The sequence below is a fragment of the Chroicocephalus ridibundus genome, chromosome 8, assembly GCF_963924245.1.
Source record: "Chroicocephalus ridibundus chromosome 8, bChrRid1.1, whole genome shotgun sequence".
NCBI classification, from domain to species: Eukaryota; Metazoa; Chordata; class Aves; order Charadriiformes; family Laridae; genus Chroicocephalus; species Chroicocephalus ridibundus.
Window position 1 is genome coordinate 30,575,977 of NC_086291.1, and position 19,329 is coordinate 30,595,305.

At 39.4% G+C, this 19,329-nt stretch overlaps 1 protein-coding gene across 4 annotated transcripts in view; it reads right to left on the minus strand.

The window, feature by feature from the left end:
- Positions 1-387: 387 nt before the first annotated feature.
- Positions 388-19,329, minus strand: part of BRINP3 (BMP/retinoic acid inducible neural specific 3) — a 205,093-nt gene continuing 186,151 nt past the window's right edge. For 3 of the 4 annotated variants that reach the window (XM_063344804.1, XM_063344805.1, XM_063344806.1), the window contains one exon: positions 388-4,066. In XM_063344804.1, the coding sequence (XP_063200874.1) occupies positions 2,950-4,066 (1,117 nt within the window). In that variant the 3' untranslated portion in view covers positions 388-2,949. The remainder of the gene's footprint in view (positions 4,067-19,329) is intronic. The other variant, XM_063344803.1, reaches the window with a different exon arrangement.

Genomic DNA, 19,329 nt, shown 5'->3' on the forward strand with positions numbered 1-19,329 from the left:
GCCACAGTTCTTGTTCCCCATAAGTGTTCATATCTTATTACAAAATTTTCTTATGGATCTTATGGATCACATCCTTGACTGTTTTGACTTATCCAGGCTTCTTTTTTTTTTTTTTTTTAAACACAACCTGACGTTCTTTTTGAGAGCATAGAAAGGTTTCAACCAGGAAAAAGAGAAATACTGGTGACGCCTGTTTCTAACTTGAGAACCAGATAAATCCTGTGATGTTTTCTTTTCATTATTGGCTTTTTCTTTTTTCCTTTAATGATTATCTTTATGGAATCTCTAATGATTATCTTTATGGTAAACTAGAAACCTTCACTATTCCGAGATCCCACAGCTTCCAAAATCCCAAACTAGTCCATGACTAGTAGGCTAAGAAAGTTGTATCAGACTTTTAATTTGGCACAAGGATACAGTAATGACAGGGGGTTTCCACTGGTCCAGTCAAATACACTTAATGTGATGTATAATAATTAAATGACTCCTGACTGAAGCCTCTTTGGGCTTCTTATTTGTACATCCTATTGTGTATTTGGGCATAGCAAAGAACTTTACATCTTGGTAGAGAAAGGCGTTTTAAAAAAAAACAAACCAAACCAACCCCCCAGAAAAAAACAGAAAGAAAAAATAGTCATTGAGGAACTATTTTAAGAAGGAGCATGAGAGAAGGGGAAAGACGACTCAGGTCGTTTACCACGACATATTCATATTTTTCCCTAGTGAAGAGATCACTTAAGCAATTGCTTTATTTATCATTACCCCACGTTTCTATTGTAAGTTTTACTTTCTACGGACAGAAGAGGATTTTTTTGATTTTTGTTCATTTTATAACAGCATAGTCTTTTGTTTATTTAAAAAGACTGCACAAGGTCCTGACTAGTCAAATCAAACTATCTAATTCTACAGTTTATTATAGTTGCCAAGGACATACCAAAGGAAAGACTTGGAGATGAAAACGGGAGTAGTGGGAATCGTACCTGAGAAGGTCTTACCAATGCAAGAGCAAGCCAAAATTTTGACACATAGAAGATACGTGATCTATCAGCAAAAGTAAGCTGTGAGGAGAAACCAAACAGGAATTCATCTAGAGGTTGGTTACAAGAGAAAAAATGCTAATTTTAGTTCTAGGGGGCTTCCTAGTATAGAAGGTCTGAGGAATTATCTGAATGTGTGGTGGCAAAATAGTAATCCTTATAAATATTTGGTGAAATCAGGAGAGACAGGAATCACTAAAGAAAAGAAGATTGTGTTTGTCATTAGGCTTTTTGAAGCGTTTCTTGCCTTGCATTTTGTTTTGCTTACATATATTGATGAAGCATTGCATTTCTGGTGCTGCTGTGGTCTAGCTAGAAAAGTAAGCAGTGGACCTTAAATTCAGATTAGGCTACAATTCAGAATTAAATTGTGATATAACTACATTGAAATTAATAAAATTGAATGTAACTGAAATTAATTGAAGTCTACTTGAATTAAAATTGTACATGAATTAAATATGGCTTTTATTCTTTCTGTGCTTGCCCTTAGAATGGTAGTTTTATATGTAATTCTTTCCCATTGTAAAAGAACAAGTTTGCTTTTACATCAATGGCACAGAGTCAGACTTAACGTAACGAGGTGCTACTAAAAGACTTTGCCACAATTTCCTGCGTTTTATCTGTATTTCCTTACAGCTTCCTTCCGGCAGCCCAGCCGTTTGTACTCTCTCTTGCAACAGGCACCAAAACCTTCCCGAGAGTCCCAAGTTCTGCTGTCTTAAGTGTATTTTTTCTGCTGGAACGTGTACGATACCAAAGAACCAAATTCTGATCCACAGTTGTGCACATTTAATTAATTTCATTAATTGATAAATGACATATTTATTGCACCTTCAGCTTTACAAACTAGATTTCAATAGCTGTCATGTATCTGTATAAGGGTATGTTTTTTTAAAAATGCAACATCTTGCGCTGAAAGGATATTATCTGTACCAGTGAAAATAATATCCACATACTAAACAGTTGCATTGTCAGGAAAATGTTTTTAATGAATTTGAATCTAATCCGCATGGATGGTATTTAGGTAAATAGTTCAAAACAGATAATTATAGATAATTATTATAATGTGTGTATTTTGGAGGAGGTAATGTATATACGTGCTTAATTCTATAAATATGCGAATAATGGATTATAGAGACTTTCAAAACGTGCTTTGGCTGGAGAAGGTTGTTTCTTTTGTAAGGTGAGTAATATCAGTCGCAAAGACAGTCTCTCACCTGTCTGCTCTTGAGCTAAGGCAACCTTTGGTCACCGTGCCCCTCGCAACACCGACCTCCTGCCTCCTCTCCACCCGGACCCACTCACTGCGCTGCAGCCTGGATGTCACGTTGAGCACCTTGAAAAAGGGCGCACCTTAGGGAAGTCTCAGGTGTAGCCAGTAAAGCATCATGACAGTTGGCACTATGGCTATGGCTTTGACTTCTCTGCAGTTTCTGTTAAAATCTTGAGTCCCTCTCTTCTCTCTACCTACAGCTCCTGTGTTCACCACACACAAAAGTGTATCAAAGTTACTACTTTTGTGGAAAAAAAAAAAAAAAGAATCCCACAGCATTTCTTTTTAATAACTGTTCAGCTACAAAATTTTATTGGTATCCTTCTATGTTCCCTCTAGAGGATGTAATGCACAAAAGCATTGCCACAGAACATATAAAATTACAAATGAAATTTATTGTAAAAAGTAGAATGTCTTCTAGACTGGTGTCAGTATTTATTTCATTCATAAACCAAAACCGCAGGTATAATATATTCATTGTCAGCAAGTTCATGTGTGTAAATTGCCATCCAACAGTATTGACTGATATAAGACAGATATTGAAAAGACAATTTAAATTTACTCTTCCAAACATAAACTGTTCCACAAGAGCACTGTAAAAACTCCTTCAAAGTTTTGTGTTGTGCTTCACATTTATGGTTAACTACATAATTTGGTTGTGTCATAATCCACTGTGTTTGGCAATTTGGCATTAAAGGCCTGCAAAGCAGATTGGATCCTCACCACTTCACTGGTAGACAGCTTGAGTCTGTGACGGAGCAAGCAAGAGAAGAGGTCTAGACGACGTTGACCAGGTGGAGAGAGTTTATTTACACGATCCCGGATCTCTAACAACTGCAAAAGTGCCGAGTCCTGTGATCCCTGAGTATAGGGGTAGTCCAGCTGCAAAATCAAGTCTCGAATTGCTTCTGGGTCAAAGTGCATGCTGTAGCCAAACACTTGGATGTTATTGATTTTCATGTAGCCCAGATTTCTTGAGGGATCAATAAATTCCAGGGGCTCATAGTAGATGCTCTCGTTGCCATTCAGACCGTTTGACTTTATTCGACTCCTCAAATAGATGTGCACAGTTTCAAAAAATGTCTTCCACTTGTTGCCCAGTGTCAGGGTCCAGTTATAACACTGAAGGGGTAAGTCCAGTTTAGTCCGCTCCCAGTCTGGGAAATTATTTTCATTCACAGGCATAAACCAGCTCTCGGAGTGGCTGCCCCCAAAAGGGTTGACGTAAACAGCAAGAACGGGCTCTAAGGTGCTGTTTTTCGTTAGGCAAATTTGAAGGGAAAGGCCCAGTATCATATGGACCAGGCTGGACTTGTACTTGTTACTCTTAAGAGTAAGGAGCATCCGTTTGCGCCAAGAAGGGTCAAACCAGCTGTTGAGGCGCATGTCATTGCTGATGAAAATGGCATGGACCTCAATTCTCCGGTCTGTCTTCTGCAATAAATACTTCATTTCCAGGTCCTGAAGGTCAGTCTCGAACCCGATGTAGTGCTCTGTTGATTCCGCCACTTCGGGCTTGCAGAGCCCCTGGCTCAGCATGTAGCCAGCATTGCAGCTCCCGCAGCGCGTGCGGTTGTCAGGAGCACAGCTCAAGCACGCGGAGCCGTCTCCGACCGTGCAGGGGAGGAAGCCATGGCAGGCAACCTGGTCATTAGGGCAGGTGCACGTGTGAGTCTCTTCCGAAAAGCTTCCCAGGAGGCCATTTTCGTTGCAGTAGAGAAAGGACTGGATGCGGTTGAGCCAATAGTTGGAGGATCTGCAACGTTAAAACAACTTATTTTAACACAGAGAGAGACCTGCACACAATAAATACAACCTTGTTGTTTTTCACTGGAGAAAGAAAAGGAAATCTGTTTTTAGTTGAAGATTAAGGCACTAAAGTCGGATGACAGCATCTGCTGTCAGATAAATATGTGTATAAATTGCCTTTTAATAATGCAACATCACAAAAGAAAAGTTTCCTTATAAATGCACAGACACAACAGAAACATTTGGTTTGTGTATTTGCTTTCTCTGTCTCTGTCAAAGCAGCCTGCCAAAGAGCCACTTTTCTGTAACTGTCTTCAGATTAAGATTTTGAAATCCCATGCAGCTGAGATAATTCTTCCTCATACTATTTGATCAGGGAGGTGTTTTGTATGTATCTAAGCGTGTGAAACTGTACAATCTCTCTATTTCATTATGAAGATTTCTGTAAATTCGCAAGCTTTCTTGTTACTGGCTGGAGCTGCTTCAGTTTACAGACAATGATCCAAAGCGCTCTCCTGGAAGAGCAAATAGGACCCCACACCCCACTAAAATTAATTCGGTCTTAATTCTTCAAACGACTTCCAGCACAACCACATCCCTACAGGAAGCCACGCACGAGCATGCTGTGTTTACTTTTCATCTTTGGGGATGGAATTAAAAGAACACTTTAATGTTCTTCATGTCATCTCATTTTGGTTTCACTAGAGGCAACAGTTAATGTCCTACATCACACTGGGAAAACAGACACTGAAAGCGCTCAGGCTGATGAGGCACAGTCGCCGGAACAAAGACAATGGGAACAACAGCGTTACATGGAAATAGTCAAAAGAAAAATTATCTTCTTTCTTTGTCTGCATTTTTCAGTTCTTATTAATCCTAGCAATGTGCAGTTTAAAGAACTTATTTGGGCTGCTGCAGAGTCAGATTTATTGTTGCCACATGAATGACGATGGCTGTAAGGTTTCTCCCCTTTTCATTGCATTCTTTCAAAGAGAAAATGAATGCAAAAGCCTTATTTATTGCTGACTTTTTAAGTCTCATCTGAATTTGTCTCAAGCGTTGAATAGTTCAGTAATCTTTTTGTTGTTGTTGGTTTTTTTCCTGGCTATAAAATAAATGCTAAAACTAAAAATCTATGGCATCTCAAAGCTGATTCTTTAGAAACATGAAAATAAAAATCAGTAAAATCACATCATTGCATACTCTGGTGACTCTTATTGGTTGAGGGTGGGAATCTTGGTTGTTTGGGCTTGGTTTTTTTTATATACCTATAGTCTGTTAGTATTTTCTAGAAGCGCAAGTAGATATAACAACTCCCATGACATGAATAGCTAAGCACCATTCTTCTTTGTGCTTTGAAAGTCAGCATTAAGCAAAAACAGTTTGGCAAATTTATTCCTTCATTTCCTGGTTAAAAATTGTAATGTCTGTTCTACGAGCAAGGCCAACCTCACAATATAAAAGTGACTCCAAAAATGAGTAGAACATTAAAGCTGTGGCTCTCCCAGGTGGAAGTTCCTGTGTACTTTTTCCGGGTTGTTCTGACAGCAATCTCTGCCTTCTAGGCTTGCCCCGGCAGCGCACAGCACTGGCAGTTCAGGTGTGCTTGGACCCCGGTCCCCAGGCTGGGTATCACAGGGGCTGTCCCACCGCTGCCCGCCCCACCATACATCACAGCGACCAAAACACAGGCCATCCTTGTCCAGAGGAGTGAAACGAACATTTCAAAGGTCCCTCCTTACAGCTTTTCCCTAACTCTTTATGGCTCTCTGCGCTACATAAGAGCTGATGCCGAGTTTCAAAAGCTGCTGGAGATAAGATATAGAAGTCTGGGGGTTTTCCTTTCCTTTAAATCTTTGGGTTACACCATTTGCTTCACAATAGTCTCTATAACGTTGTTACCTTGGACAGATAACTGGGCAGATTACAAGAATAAGTCCATTTGCTTTTTAATCTCCAATTTTTCTGCTTGTACTGTTACTACCAGCTGGTACCACACGACTACAGTATCAAGTTTAAGTGCATTCAACAGCTGATATTGATCAAGTTTTTAAATGCGAATTTTAGCACCCTCTTCCACTTCTCTTGCTAACAGAAAGCCATGACTTTGAAAAGTTTTGTTATATATTAGTACATTTCCAGAACACCTCATCGTGCTTAGATGGCCGCTGAGCTTACAGCTGTGGTTTTGAATTCTTCTCAGTAGAGGATAACCATTTGAAGACTTACCGTAAAGGTTTTCCATCTATCACAATGTCAACCCTAGAGATTAAATCTGCTTGCCTCACTCACACAAAACGATCAACTGTGCTATGTAGTTTGTAGCATCTAATGGTACGTTTTGCATGATACGTTTTAGTCAGAAGAAAGCTAGCTGTGCCTGAGCTCCAAAGTCAGAGACACCCACACAACTACATTAGTGTTCCAGCAGAGATTAGTAGCCTGAATTTGGCTTTGTGCTGGTATGGATAAGAAATTCCTGTATGGCTTGGAGGTTAAGGATTTTAATGAGTGAATTTTAGAACATCGCTTTATTGATGTGTATTGGGTGTCACTGGCAAGGTTTTGACAGTGGGGGTGGTGGCCACAGGAGTACCCTCTGTGAGAAGGGGCCAGGGGCTGTCACACACCAGGCACAGCTGGTTCCAGCAAGCTGTTCCTATCTTGACCCACAAGCTTTTTATCTTATTTCCTGCTCCCCTCCCGCCGAAGAAGGTGAGAGAGCGAGCGGCTGGGTGGGTGGACCGCTGGCAGCCAGGCTCGGTCAACCCACCTCCTCAGGCAAGGGAGATAATTTGCAGCTTGAAGATGATCCCTGTTATGTTTCATCTACCCTTTCTTCTTCTTGGCTCTAGTGGATAGGATTATGAGGGGTTTATATATTGTATTACTACTTACTATTCCGCTTATTATTTAGCATTGAAATAAGTCAAAGAATATTCTGTGCGTTAATTTTTTCATATAGAAGAATTTTTGGAAAAAGAAGGGGATTACTCCTCGTGTGGATACACCTGAGCGTGGTTAGACAGGACAAGTATCTGGAGCGCAGGGGGCACCAGGCAAAGGAAGGAAGACTGTGGCCTTACTGCAGATTGATGAAGAGAAGGGAACTGGGAAAGCAGGAAGGAATTCTCTTGGTCCACAAAGGTGATGGGAAGAGGGAGACCTGGTGAGGAAGAGGAGAATTTTCTATTGTTGGAATAAATTAAAATTAATTTACTGGCAAGGGTTCGGGTTACTCACTTCTCCAGCCACACAGTCATTAAAACATTTATTTTTTTCCTCATTAGTGAGATAATCTGATGTTTCCGTTACTATGAGAAACAAAATCTTTAGTGTCACTTTTTTGTTCTTTTTATTTTTAATGAGCCTACCTTCCTTCTTTTTTTGTTAAGGGATAGAAGAAGCAGTCTAAAAGTCTTCATGAAATTACATAGCTACACAATTAAGTAAGTTTACTTTCTAAAACTTCGTTATCAGTTTATAACTTAGAATTTAGCTTATTAAAACAACTATTTTTTTTGATCATTAGTGGTTGCAAGGAGACAAAGAACTTTAGAGGGAAGGAGGTTTTCTCCTTATTCCAAATAAAGTTCAAAACAATAACCTTCTAGTACTTTTTACCTTATTTTGATTTTTTTAAACCTGATTTTAACCAGAGAGATTTCAAGAAATTCTACTTATGCTTGTTTGTCTTTGATTTTATCTTTGATGTTTACAAACATAAATTCTTTTTTAAAAAATAAAGTCATCTGCCTTACTCAAACCGCTTTTTTTTTTTTCAAAGTTGTCATTAAGGAGTACTGTTACTCTTTGTAAATTTATTGCTTCCACTCAAGTAAATTAAGTTAATTAAGTGAAAGTACATAAAATGTCAGCAATACTTATTTTATTTAAGCCACTCATCCTTAATTAGATAAATTCGCATTGGAATGTCATTCTGAAAGCTTACTTTTTCTCCTAGAAATAGAAGATCATTTAAAACTCTGGACTCCGCAGTTAAGGGGAAAGGCTTGGTTAGAAGCAGATGCCTCCTGCAGGTCCCCACCTGGCTGAACAGCTGCTGCGCTCAGATAGGCAGGGCTTGGCCTTTCACAGCCCTGGATCCTCTTTGAGGACGGATGGCAGCTGGGGAGACGTAGGATCTAACAGAAAATAACGGGTGACATCTCAGGCAACAGACTTGTGGACCCTGTGAGAAGGGCTTCAAGCAACGTTAGCTTGGGACTAGGGAAAAAGCATCCGGGAAAAAGACTCCCACCAGAAAGTGGTACAACTAGGGATGCATCTCAAGTGCCTAGACATGGATGCAAACAGTGTGGTAAACAGGCAGAAGACATGGACGCAGTTGCAATGCTATGACTTCACTGGGATCAGAGCGATGTGGTGGGATTAGCCCGGGGTGCTTGTGATGGATGAACAGAGATCCTTCAGTGAGAACAGACGGGCGGGGGGGATAGCTGCACTCCACACAAAGGAGCACTTTGAACTAAAACTACTGAACGAACAATGAACTGGCCAGGATCTTAAGGGCTGGGATGAGAGGAGAGCCTTCCTTAACCACCCAGAGGAAGCAGCGTGACCACAGTTCCTGACCTTCACGGGGTACTTCAACCATCCCAGCAGTAATGTGGGTGGCGGGGCAACATGACAGGACACAAACAATCTAGGAGAGTAACGAAATGCACCAAGGATAATTTTTTTTGCAGGTGTTGAAGGAGCTGAATAGGGAAGATGGTCTGCTGGAGCTACTCATAAATAGAAAAGAACTGGTTGAGGATGTGAAAGCTGATGGCAGCCTTGGCTGCACTGACTGCAGGATGGTCAAACCAAAAATCCCAAAGGAAGTGAGGGAGGCAAGTAACAGAATAGTTATCGTGGTCTTCAGGAGACTAGCCTTTATCTCGATCAGAGAATTAGTTGGTTGGGTACCAACTGAGGCTGCCCTAAAGGGTAAAACAGCCCAGGTCCCGTGGTTGGTCTTCAAGAACCATGTCCTTAGAGCACAGTAGTTCATTTGGATGCGTGTAAAGTTGAGCAGGCACAGCAGGAGGCTGACTTGAAAGCCATCCAAGATTTTGCTACTTTTCCCGAGCTCATTATACAAGACCAGCCTAGACCGATCAAGACCACCGAGCTGTATAATATCCTCCACAAGGACCTCAGCCACAGGTTGACAGAAAACTTCACACAAATGACTGACATTCCAATTCAGTAATTACTCCTGTATTATGCCATGTAGTTCTGAACACATCATTAAAATGAAAAACTGTTCATGGAAAATCAAAACATCTGTCAAATAGCTTTTTTGATTTTAAGGGGATACAGTTTTTTCTCTTTGCCATTGTCTGGAAACAATGGCAAAATTATCAGAGTGTAGGAACATTTTTTTTGAAGCTCAGTGAGCTTAGCGTGAGACAAACAAAATCTCACTTTTCTTCCAGGTAATGATTTTCTTCACATAAGATTCAGGTAGTGTCATTTATTGCTTGGCACTATCCATTAGATTTCCTTTTTCTACTGTATTAGGACTAATTATTCTTTAATTTTCTAAGTTAGATGGCTGAACTAGTGCTTGGTTGTCTACGTGCTCTGTGCAAACTTGAGCGTGCCATTCCTAATTCCTTTCTTTCATTATTCACCATTTGACATATTCAAGATCTACCCCTTAGTCTGATGCCAGAAAGAAAAATGCTTATTAACTCTTTCGTAGGACTTCATTGTATTTTCCCACTATTTCATTTTTTTCAAAATTGAGTTGGTATGTGAAGTCTACAGAAGTCACGAGGAAAAACTCCTGCTTCCTTTGATAGGGACAGAATCTGAATCTCTGACTTTAGGCTCCTCGAGTCCAGATTGAAGTTAGTAAGAGGCTTTGCACAAAATTTAGTATACTTTTATTCTTCTGCAGGCGTAATAAATTCTTGGTACTTCACTCCTCACCACATTGTTCTGTACACATTCCCAGTGTTCTCTTACCTTTAATCAGTTTTATTTAATCATTTATATTCTCATTGTTTTAATGGGCACTAGTGACAAAGGCTGCTTATCTTGAGCAGGTGCTTCTTGTTTATAGAAGCTGATAAATAAATTAAGACAATTAAGCTTCTGAGGGAGGGTTGAAAAAGCTTCCCAATTATTCTTTTCATGACACTGCAAACATTATTATTTGATTTGGAAAATTCTATTTACTGACCCTATGTGTTAGTTTTCCAAACACTGAGATACAGAACTTTTGACTTCCAAACCTGGTGAAACCACCAAGAGTCTTCCTATTTACTTCAGTGAGCTTCAAATCAAAACGGCCTGCCTGAAATATCTCTGCCTTCACCATCACGCAAGATTACGTGATAAGCTCTAATCAAAGACTATTTTTGGTGTATCATACACTTGAAATCACAACTTTACCTTAGAAATAAAGTAATATTTAATTTAATGAAATAAGATACTTGGTAAGTATAGGATACTTCTTATCAAATTATATAATGAATTAGAGCTCCACTAAATTCTTTAGATTTTTTTTATGTCTTCTTTTGTTTATTAGTATTGAGTCATTGAAATCAACCTTTAAAAGTAGCACAATGTTACAAAAGAAGTGCCGAGTCCAGGATGGAATTTCTATAAAAACATAAATATTATTGAACATCCTGTTAGTTGAATACCTGTTGTCTTTATAGGCAATAGACCACCAAGCCTCTGCTCTGCCTTACGCAGAGTGGAATACTGAGCCACACGACCCTCACAAAGCACATCCTCCTCCCCTTAAATGAAGGCCCCTAAACTGTCTCTCCACTATCCTGAGGTTTCAGTCTCACCTTTGACTGCAAAGAGATTCTAGTCACATGAACCACATCTCTTGTGTGGATGAACATGTCCCAGATTTGCAGTCCTCAACACAAGAAGGACGCGGACCTGTTGGAACAGGTCCAGAGGAGGCCACGAAGATGCTCAGAGGGCTGGAGCCCCTCTGCTGTGAGGACGGGCTGAGAGAGTTGGGGGTGTTCAGCCTGGAGAAGCGAGGGCTCCAGGGAGACCTTATAGTGGCTTTCCAGTATCTGCAGGGGGCCTGAAAAAAAGGCTGGAGAGGGAATTTTTACAAGGGCATATAGTGATAGGGCAAGGGGTAACGGTTTCAAACTGAAGGAGGGGAGATTTAGATTGGATATCAGGAAGAAATTCTTTCCTGTGAGGGTGGTGAGGCACTGGGACAGGTTGCCCAGAGAAGCTGTGGCTGCCCCATCCCTGGAGGTGTTCAAGGCCAGGCTGGATGGGGCTTTGAGCAGCCTGGTCTGGTGGGAGGTGTCCCTGCCCAGGGCAGGGGGGTGGAACTGGATGGTCTTTAAGGTCCCTTCCAACCTGAACCATTCTGTGATTCTATTAATATACAATGTATGACAATATTATACAGTGTATGACAATATTCCACAAATTTTCTCAATTCTTAAAATTTACTGGGAAACAGATAATTAATTAATTATGGTTTAATAAGCTGCAGCTCCACCTTCTTACATTCAAACCTTTTCCTACTGTCCTACAAGATCAGGCTGTTGTTGCTGGATGACAAGAGTCTTTGTTGCAAAGCACTACCATGATTTCAGCTAGAATACTTCCGGGGTGAAGAAAGCCTGCCCTATAATCTCACATTTACACAAGCATGATAAGAAATAGGATAATCCTATGGAAGTCAATGTATCAGTTAACATCAGCCAAGTTTTTGACAAGAATTGTCTTAATAAGAAATATAAATTTAAAGTGTTTCAGTAGGTGAACCACTTCTATGTAAAGTTGCACTGCATTACCTCTTTATGAAATGCTCTCGAATCCTTAAGTGTATTTAAAATATTTTAAAATTATTTTTTTTTGCTATGAAATAGCTTTAATTTAAAAAAAAAATTCATTAATTTATTTGAACAATAGCAGTTGCAAGTTTACTCCAAAACGTGTGCTTACTCTTGTTCAATACACTGTAACATTAAATGTAAGAACAAAGCAGTATGGTCACCCTATATAATAGCTGTAGCGAGTATTTAATCATGATATGACACTTTTACCTCCTTCTCTGCCTCACTAAGTGCTTAACATCTGTTGTACATCAGATGGCTCAGTAGCAGATGATGAGTACTCAGTGAGGCAGATGCTAAGTAAAAAATTGACGACAATTTAACAAGAAGTATATAGGCAGTAAAATACCCACCACCTATATTTCCCTCCTTTGGAGGCTGAGTCCAGTATAAATCTGTAAGACAGCAACACCAAATGCACTTACAGGCATCTCTAAAATGTCCTCCTCTTGATCTTGTAGGACAACCTCTTGGGAAGCACAAGTAAGACTCCAAGTGCTTTGTTTCTGTGCTGTGATTTGTAACGAGAACATTAATTGCTACTAAATTTGGTAACGGTCTTCATGTGAGTGCACTTTCCTTCGGGGAGTCAGGGTAAAACAGCCCTGTATAGTCACCGGAAGGCCAGCGAGTGATTAGAAGAATGAATGGTTTTGGTTTATTCAGCCCCACAAAATTAAAGCAGTGCTATAACCGCCGCTCAAATAAACATGCCCGAAATTATTTTACTATGGCTCATGTTACAGGTATGTCACTGAGATGCTCAATGACAGCTGCAAATCCTGCTCAAAAAACGGTAAACAGGAGCGGTGCAGCTGTTGTGAGTTCACATCTAATGATTTCACAGCCGGCTCCACCTGAGCCAGGTACTTGACAGCTGATCTAAAGGGCTGGGCTAGCTATACGGCCCGTGGTGAAAACAAGTTAAGACGACTAGGAGTAGGATAAATTTCTAAATGTACGTGAAGGAAAGAAAAGCCTCTGCCTAGAAGGTTGCCTTTGCTAAAATCCTTTTGGCATATGCATAGCTAGCATACACAGAAAGGGTATTAATTAGCTATGAAATTTTTATGGAAATGTTATTTCCGTGAGCAAAAATTGTTTCCAGCAATGCTGCTTCTGTGTTTCCAGTACAGAAGTGGATTGGGGAGCTAAAGAAATGCAGCTTGGTGTGAGACTCCTTTATGGTGGCTGTGCTACAGGAGAGGGACTGCGTGAACTTGGAGGTTGATTCTGGGATTATGTTTCTGCGATTAATAGCAATCTGAACTGAATTTGCATTGGTTTACGGAAGTAAATACCTTGTTCTGCCCTATTAATCACATTTAGATCCTCCAGCCCTTGTGTCACCATTTTGCAGCTGTTTCCCACTCCAACCCCCTTTCTTAAGGGTGGTACTCTAGATTTTAAAACCAATAATGCACGTCACTTTTAAATTCCAGATAGTCTTGGTATTATGAGAAGTAGAGGATTTAAGCCCCTATATTTAATGATATAAACCTATCGCACGTCATAGAACAAAACTGCCATGATTTACATGATATTCCAGACTAAACAATATTTCAAAATTAAAATATTTAATATTTCAGAGGATATTTCTAGTTAGCCTGTTCTGAATTTATTTACAAAGATTTGTGGCTTCAACTATGTTAATGTTGCACCCGTTTAATTCTCATAGCAAAGTTTTTCAAGTATGAAATGTTTCTGCCACATGCACCAAAGAATGGTTATAAAAAAAAATAAAATTAAGATAACATACGCACAATTTTTTGATACAGCTATAATCATAATGACCATTGTGCTATATTGAAATAGGAATCTAAGTGCTTTGGAGCACCAGCTATTTATTTAGAGAGGTTTAAATCGGAGACAGACTTTGAGAGCTTTTACTAAATAATGAGCCGTAGCACAGCAGGGACAAAGTCAAATTAACTAATGGTGTCAAAAGCAGAATGAAAGGATCAGAGGTGTTAGGAAAAATAAGAGTTTTCATGTACGGGGGGAAGAAATATGCCACACACAGAGAGAAATAAACAAACAAAAAACCCCACAAACACAACCAATCAAAAAAACCCCACGCACGTCTCTCGAAGGCACTCATCCGTTGTGTGTCTATGTATGTGTGTACTTGTGTTTGTAGTGTTAGATGAGCGTGAAACTCATCTTGGGCCATAAATTATCTATCAATACAGTGGGATTTTATGTGGCCTTTCCAAGATGTATATTAACGTGTAATCATAAAAAAAAAAAATAAAAAGCTAATCTAGATGCTCCAGTGATAGTCAGATTAATACGCCCCTTTAAGACATTAGAAAAATAACAAGCAAGCTTACTATAACATAATCAATGTTTTTTATGTGAAGGAAAACCAGGGAAGTATCACAAAATTGGACAAATTGAAAGCAGACCCTCCCCACCCCTCTACTTCTGCAGAGACAGGTAAAATAAGATAATGCCACATACATAACTATAAGCAATCATAAAATGGTTTAGATGGGAAGGGACCTTTAAAGATCACCTGGTCCAACCACCCCACCATGAACAGGGACACCTTCCACTAGATCAGGTTGCTCAAAGCCAAGTCCAACCTGACCTTGAACACATTCAATGATGGGGCAGCCCCTTCCCCAGGCAACTTGTTCCACTGTCTCACCACCCTCATCCTAAAAAAAAGATTCTTCCTTATGTCCAGTCTAAACCTACCCTCTTTCACTTCAAAACCATTGCACATCGTTCTGTCACTACAGGCTTTGCTAAAAAGTCTCCCTCCACCTTTCTTATAAGCGCCCTTTATATATTGAAAGGATGCAATAAGGTCTTCCAGGTGCCTTCTGTTCTCCAGGCTGAACACCGGCCCTTCTTCATAGCAGAGGTGTTCCAGCCCTCTGATCACTTCTGTGGCCCTCCTCTGGACTGGCTCTAACAGGTCCGTGTCTGTCTTATGCTGGGGGCCCCAGAGCCAGATGCAGCACTGCAGGTGGGGTCTCACCAGAGTGGAGCAGAGGGGCAGCATCACCTCCCTTGCCCTGCTGGCCACGCTTCGTTTGATGCAGCCCAGCATGCGGTTGGCTTTCTGGGCTGCACACGTGCATTGCCGGCTCATGTCCAATTTGCCACCTCCAAGTCCTTCTCTGCAGGGCTGCTCCCAGTTCCTTTTCCCCCCAGTCTGTAATGATGTTGGGGACTGCTCTGGTTGTTTCATAGAATCATAGAATCATTGAGGTTGGAAAAGACCCTTGGGATCATCGAGTCCAACCATCAACTCCACTCTACAAAGTTCTCCCTTTCCTTGCACTAGTTTCCTTGCACTATTGCCAGCCTTTCCCTCCCAGCTGGATTTATTAGCTTTGAAAGAGGTTCACATTAAAATAGCTTGAGCAATGGCCCCTTGAAACTCTTCTCTCTGTGCCCATAACGTAGGTGTAACAATGAATGTCCTGAAGGGAAGGAACACTCTAGCTTAGAAAAAGGAGAAAAATTCAATGGGATTTTGAAATGAAAATATCTTCCACTGAAAAATGTAAGATAGAAGTGTAAAAATAGGAGCGTCTTTGGATCTTAAAATACATATTGCTGTGAAGCAACTGTAGTATAATTATGAGGACAAGGCTTCATCAGGTTGCTTGTATACATGCTGGCATAAACCTAATTTGAATACTTAATCTGTCAGAGGAAGCGAGCCAGTAGGGGCTACTAAGACCAGCCGGATTCCCTTGTCAATTCACATCCTGAGGCCAATTGCACAGGTTCAAAGACAGTCTAAGATGTAGCTGTAAAGTACATTTGCAACAATAACAAAATGCACCAGCAGCTCTAGTTTGCAATGGAAGTTCTCAAATTAATATAAAAAGTAGCCTTGACTGAAAGGTCTTCATATGTAATGCAGCAGATCGCAAGCGCTATTAAAAAATGTATACAGATTATTCCATGTTTTTATGTTGTATTTAGGATAGGAGGAAGCAGATCAATGTTCTTGGAGTATTTTATCTAAAAGAGGAGTAAAATAGAAAGTTCAGTGACTGCAGACAATTTCTGAGCTGGAAGATTTCAAATATTTTGTAGGATGATTAAATATCATGTGAAAGGGGAGGGTGGCTCTAAACCATACAAAAATGCAAAAAAAAGGCCAAAAAACAAAACCCCGTGTGGATGAGCATACCAAGTTTTAATCGTAAATGTAAATTTGGATACGGAAAGAGACTTAGTGCCAGAAAAATCAGCCATAAATTGTATGGCTTTCTGGAATTAAACCTTGTTCCTACAGGTATAACCAGAGCCTCATTAACAGCCCGTAGCAGAAAGGCAAGTCCATGATTACAGCTGTGAAACGGATACAAGACCATTATAGTTTCCTATTTTCCCACTGGTTTTGAAACAGGACCTCTATTCCTATTTTAGGCATCCTTATTCCTAGACAGAAATAACTGAAATAATAATAATAAAAAAAAATCTTTTTCTGTTCCTGCAAAATTTACGGTGGTAGAGAAAATTTGGATTCTGTTCCTGGATCTTTCACAGTCTTTCTGTATGACCATGACTATGGACAAGTCAGTTGCTCTTTTCCTTTGTTAATGAACTTAATTTTTTTCCCACTGTTTGCATAGTTGTATTATAAATTTGGTTGCCTCTAGATGCTACTATAGTATTGTCCTCATTTCAGCTGGGGTAGAGTTAATTTTCTGCTGTGTTTTGGATGTGGTATGAGAAGAATGTTGAGGAATGTTGATAACGCACATTCTTTTAGTTGTTGCTAGGTAGCATTTATATTAGTCAAGGACTTCTTCAGCTTCCCCTAGAAGCTGAGAGGGAGCACAGACACAACAAGCTGGCCAGGGGGATATTCCATACCACAGGCATCATGCTCAGGGTATAAATGAGGGTTGGCCGGGACGCAGGGATCCGCAATCACTGCTCAGGACAGGCTGGGCAACCGATCATCCGGTGGCGAGAGCAACTTCTATTGCATCAATTTATTTTGCATATTCTTTGACCATTATTATTATTATTATTATTATTATTATTATTATTATTATTATTATTTTCCTCTTCTGTTACTGTTCTATTGCGCTGTCTTTATCTCAAGCCACAAGTTGTTTTTTCCCTTTCCACTCTTTTTCTCCCTCTTCTCCCTGCCCCACTGGGGTGAAGGGAGTGAGCAGGCGGCTGCGTGGCCCTAGTTGCCAGCTGGGGTCAAACCACGACGAGTATAAATAGCAACAATCTGTCATTTTCTTCCATTGTGTAGAATCAGAAGCGTTACACCAAAGCAAGAATCTCCCAGTAAAGAGTAATGGTTTTAATTAAAGAACATGAAACTCAGTTCTGTATTCTTTCCTCACTTAGGATGATGTAAAAAATAAAATAAAATAAGATTCTGAGCTCAGTGTGCTTTTTTTCTCTCACATTATAATAACTGGAAATAACTTAAAATAACTACAATTTTGAGCAAACCCTCAAAGTTTTAATGTGGGCACAAAATACTTTACAGGAAAAGAGAGGTTTGTTTTTCTGCCATGATATGTTTGAATAAATTGTAAGGACACCCTTACATTTCTGAAGGAAAATTAAAGGCTGTCTAGAAAAGTTGTGCTGTGCTGTTTTTAAAACCAGCATGTATTTCACTCAATAATGTATAATTCTTGTAATAAGATGTCACTTGTGTTAACGGTCATAAATAAGGGAAGTACTAATATAAACGAGCAGATGTTACATGTACATAACATACAATTTTCTTTAATTTTTTTTTTCTGGACATTTTATTTGCTTTAGAAAACAAGGTTGGGGCAATTTGATTTGTCCATAGTTTAATTTCTGCATCAGCATTTTAGCTGTTAAAGTAAATCATCGATGCCGGAGTGTAGCAGTGGGACTGCGTGCAAAGAAGTGTGTGTGAAGGGTAACCAACAATAAATCATGCCCTGAAGAAGTGACAACTCTTGTTGCAGAGAAAGTACATATTACTTCGGATACACTAATTATCTAGATATTAAATCTCATTCTGTTAAATTGATCCCCTCCTCCTTATTACGTGTTTTTATATGTGATAATACTAAAGGGTAGAAAGAAAATCTCCCCATGCTGAACAGTTTCCTTAATACCTTGGGATTTTTATTTAAGGGAGTGTACTTTAAAAAAAAAACAAAACAAAACAAAAAACATACCCACAAAGATTTTTGTCCCTTTTAAATTAGTGAAACTAACATGCTGCTACTGGAAGGAATTTTTCACAAATAATTTCTGGAAGTTAACATTAATAACCACCAGTGGATTGGAGCAAACAAGATTTCCTCATGAGAAAAAAAAAAAAGGTCCGTTAAAGAATATATTCTTACTTATAACATTTCAGAGCCTTATAACATTTCAGAGCCTACAACAGCATAAATCTTATGACATATTTAGCATTCTTAAAACAGCTATTTTAAATATCTCCGATTATAAGCACTTTGGGATACTAAAGACTCTGGAAGAACTCTACCATTAACAAGGTCTCTAGTATGCTTTCTTTATATATCTATATGTATCTATATATAAAAAAAACATACTCCTCCTTAATATCCTAGGCACTCCCTGAAAGATCTATCTGTCCCTTCCAGAAAGGCCAGATGCTCTCACCTGAAGAAAAGAAAAAAAAAAGCTACAAAACCCCCTGAAAAAAGTCCTCCCGCAAATGCAGTCTCAGGGGCTGCAACTGACCCAAGGGAACAAGGTTCACGATGGCATTAGGGGAATGATGATGATTCTAATTAATGGAAACGAATGCTAAAGTGAGATAAATTTCAATTTTTTATTTGGGACTGAAAAAAAAAAAGCTATGCTGAATCATCGTAGTGTTACTTGCTGGTCACAGCTCAAAACTTCAGAGACACCATGTGTACTATATGCTTATGTCGAGCTGTTAAAATGTACTTCTGTTAAATGGGGTTTCTGATATGAAATTTGTGTTGAAATTCAAGCAGCTTGCTTATTTCTGGAGCGTTACCTGAAGAGAGATCGACGCACAAGCTGCAGAAATTTGCAACGCTGTCCTTAGTTACGGCAGAATGAAATTCCAGGTACAGCAACTTGCTGTCTTTTGCATGATGTATTTGAATGTCATAGATATTCATTCTGAAACCTAGATACAGAGTAAATAGCACATTTTTTTTACCTCCTACAAAATTGTACAACTCCTGTAGTTCGGTATCTTCGCACTTTTAATTAGTTCACTCAGTAAGGATGGCTAAACTTTAAGATTGTGAATCAGGTCATGAAACATGAAGAATTTCACAGTGATAGTTTTAAAATAGTTAATTACTCAGAGTACCAACACTACCAAGGTGTCCCCAAACGGATTCCATCCATTCTTCTCAGTACTCTACAAATGCAATTGTACTTTCTATTTATAATATTATTTTTATAATAACAGTGACGACAGAAAAAGCCTGAAGAC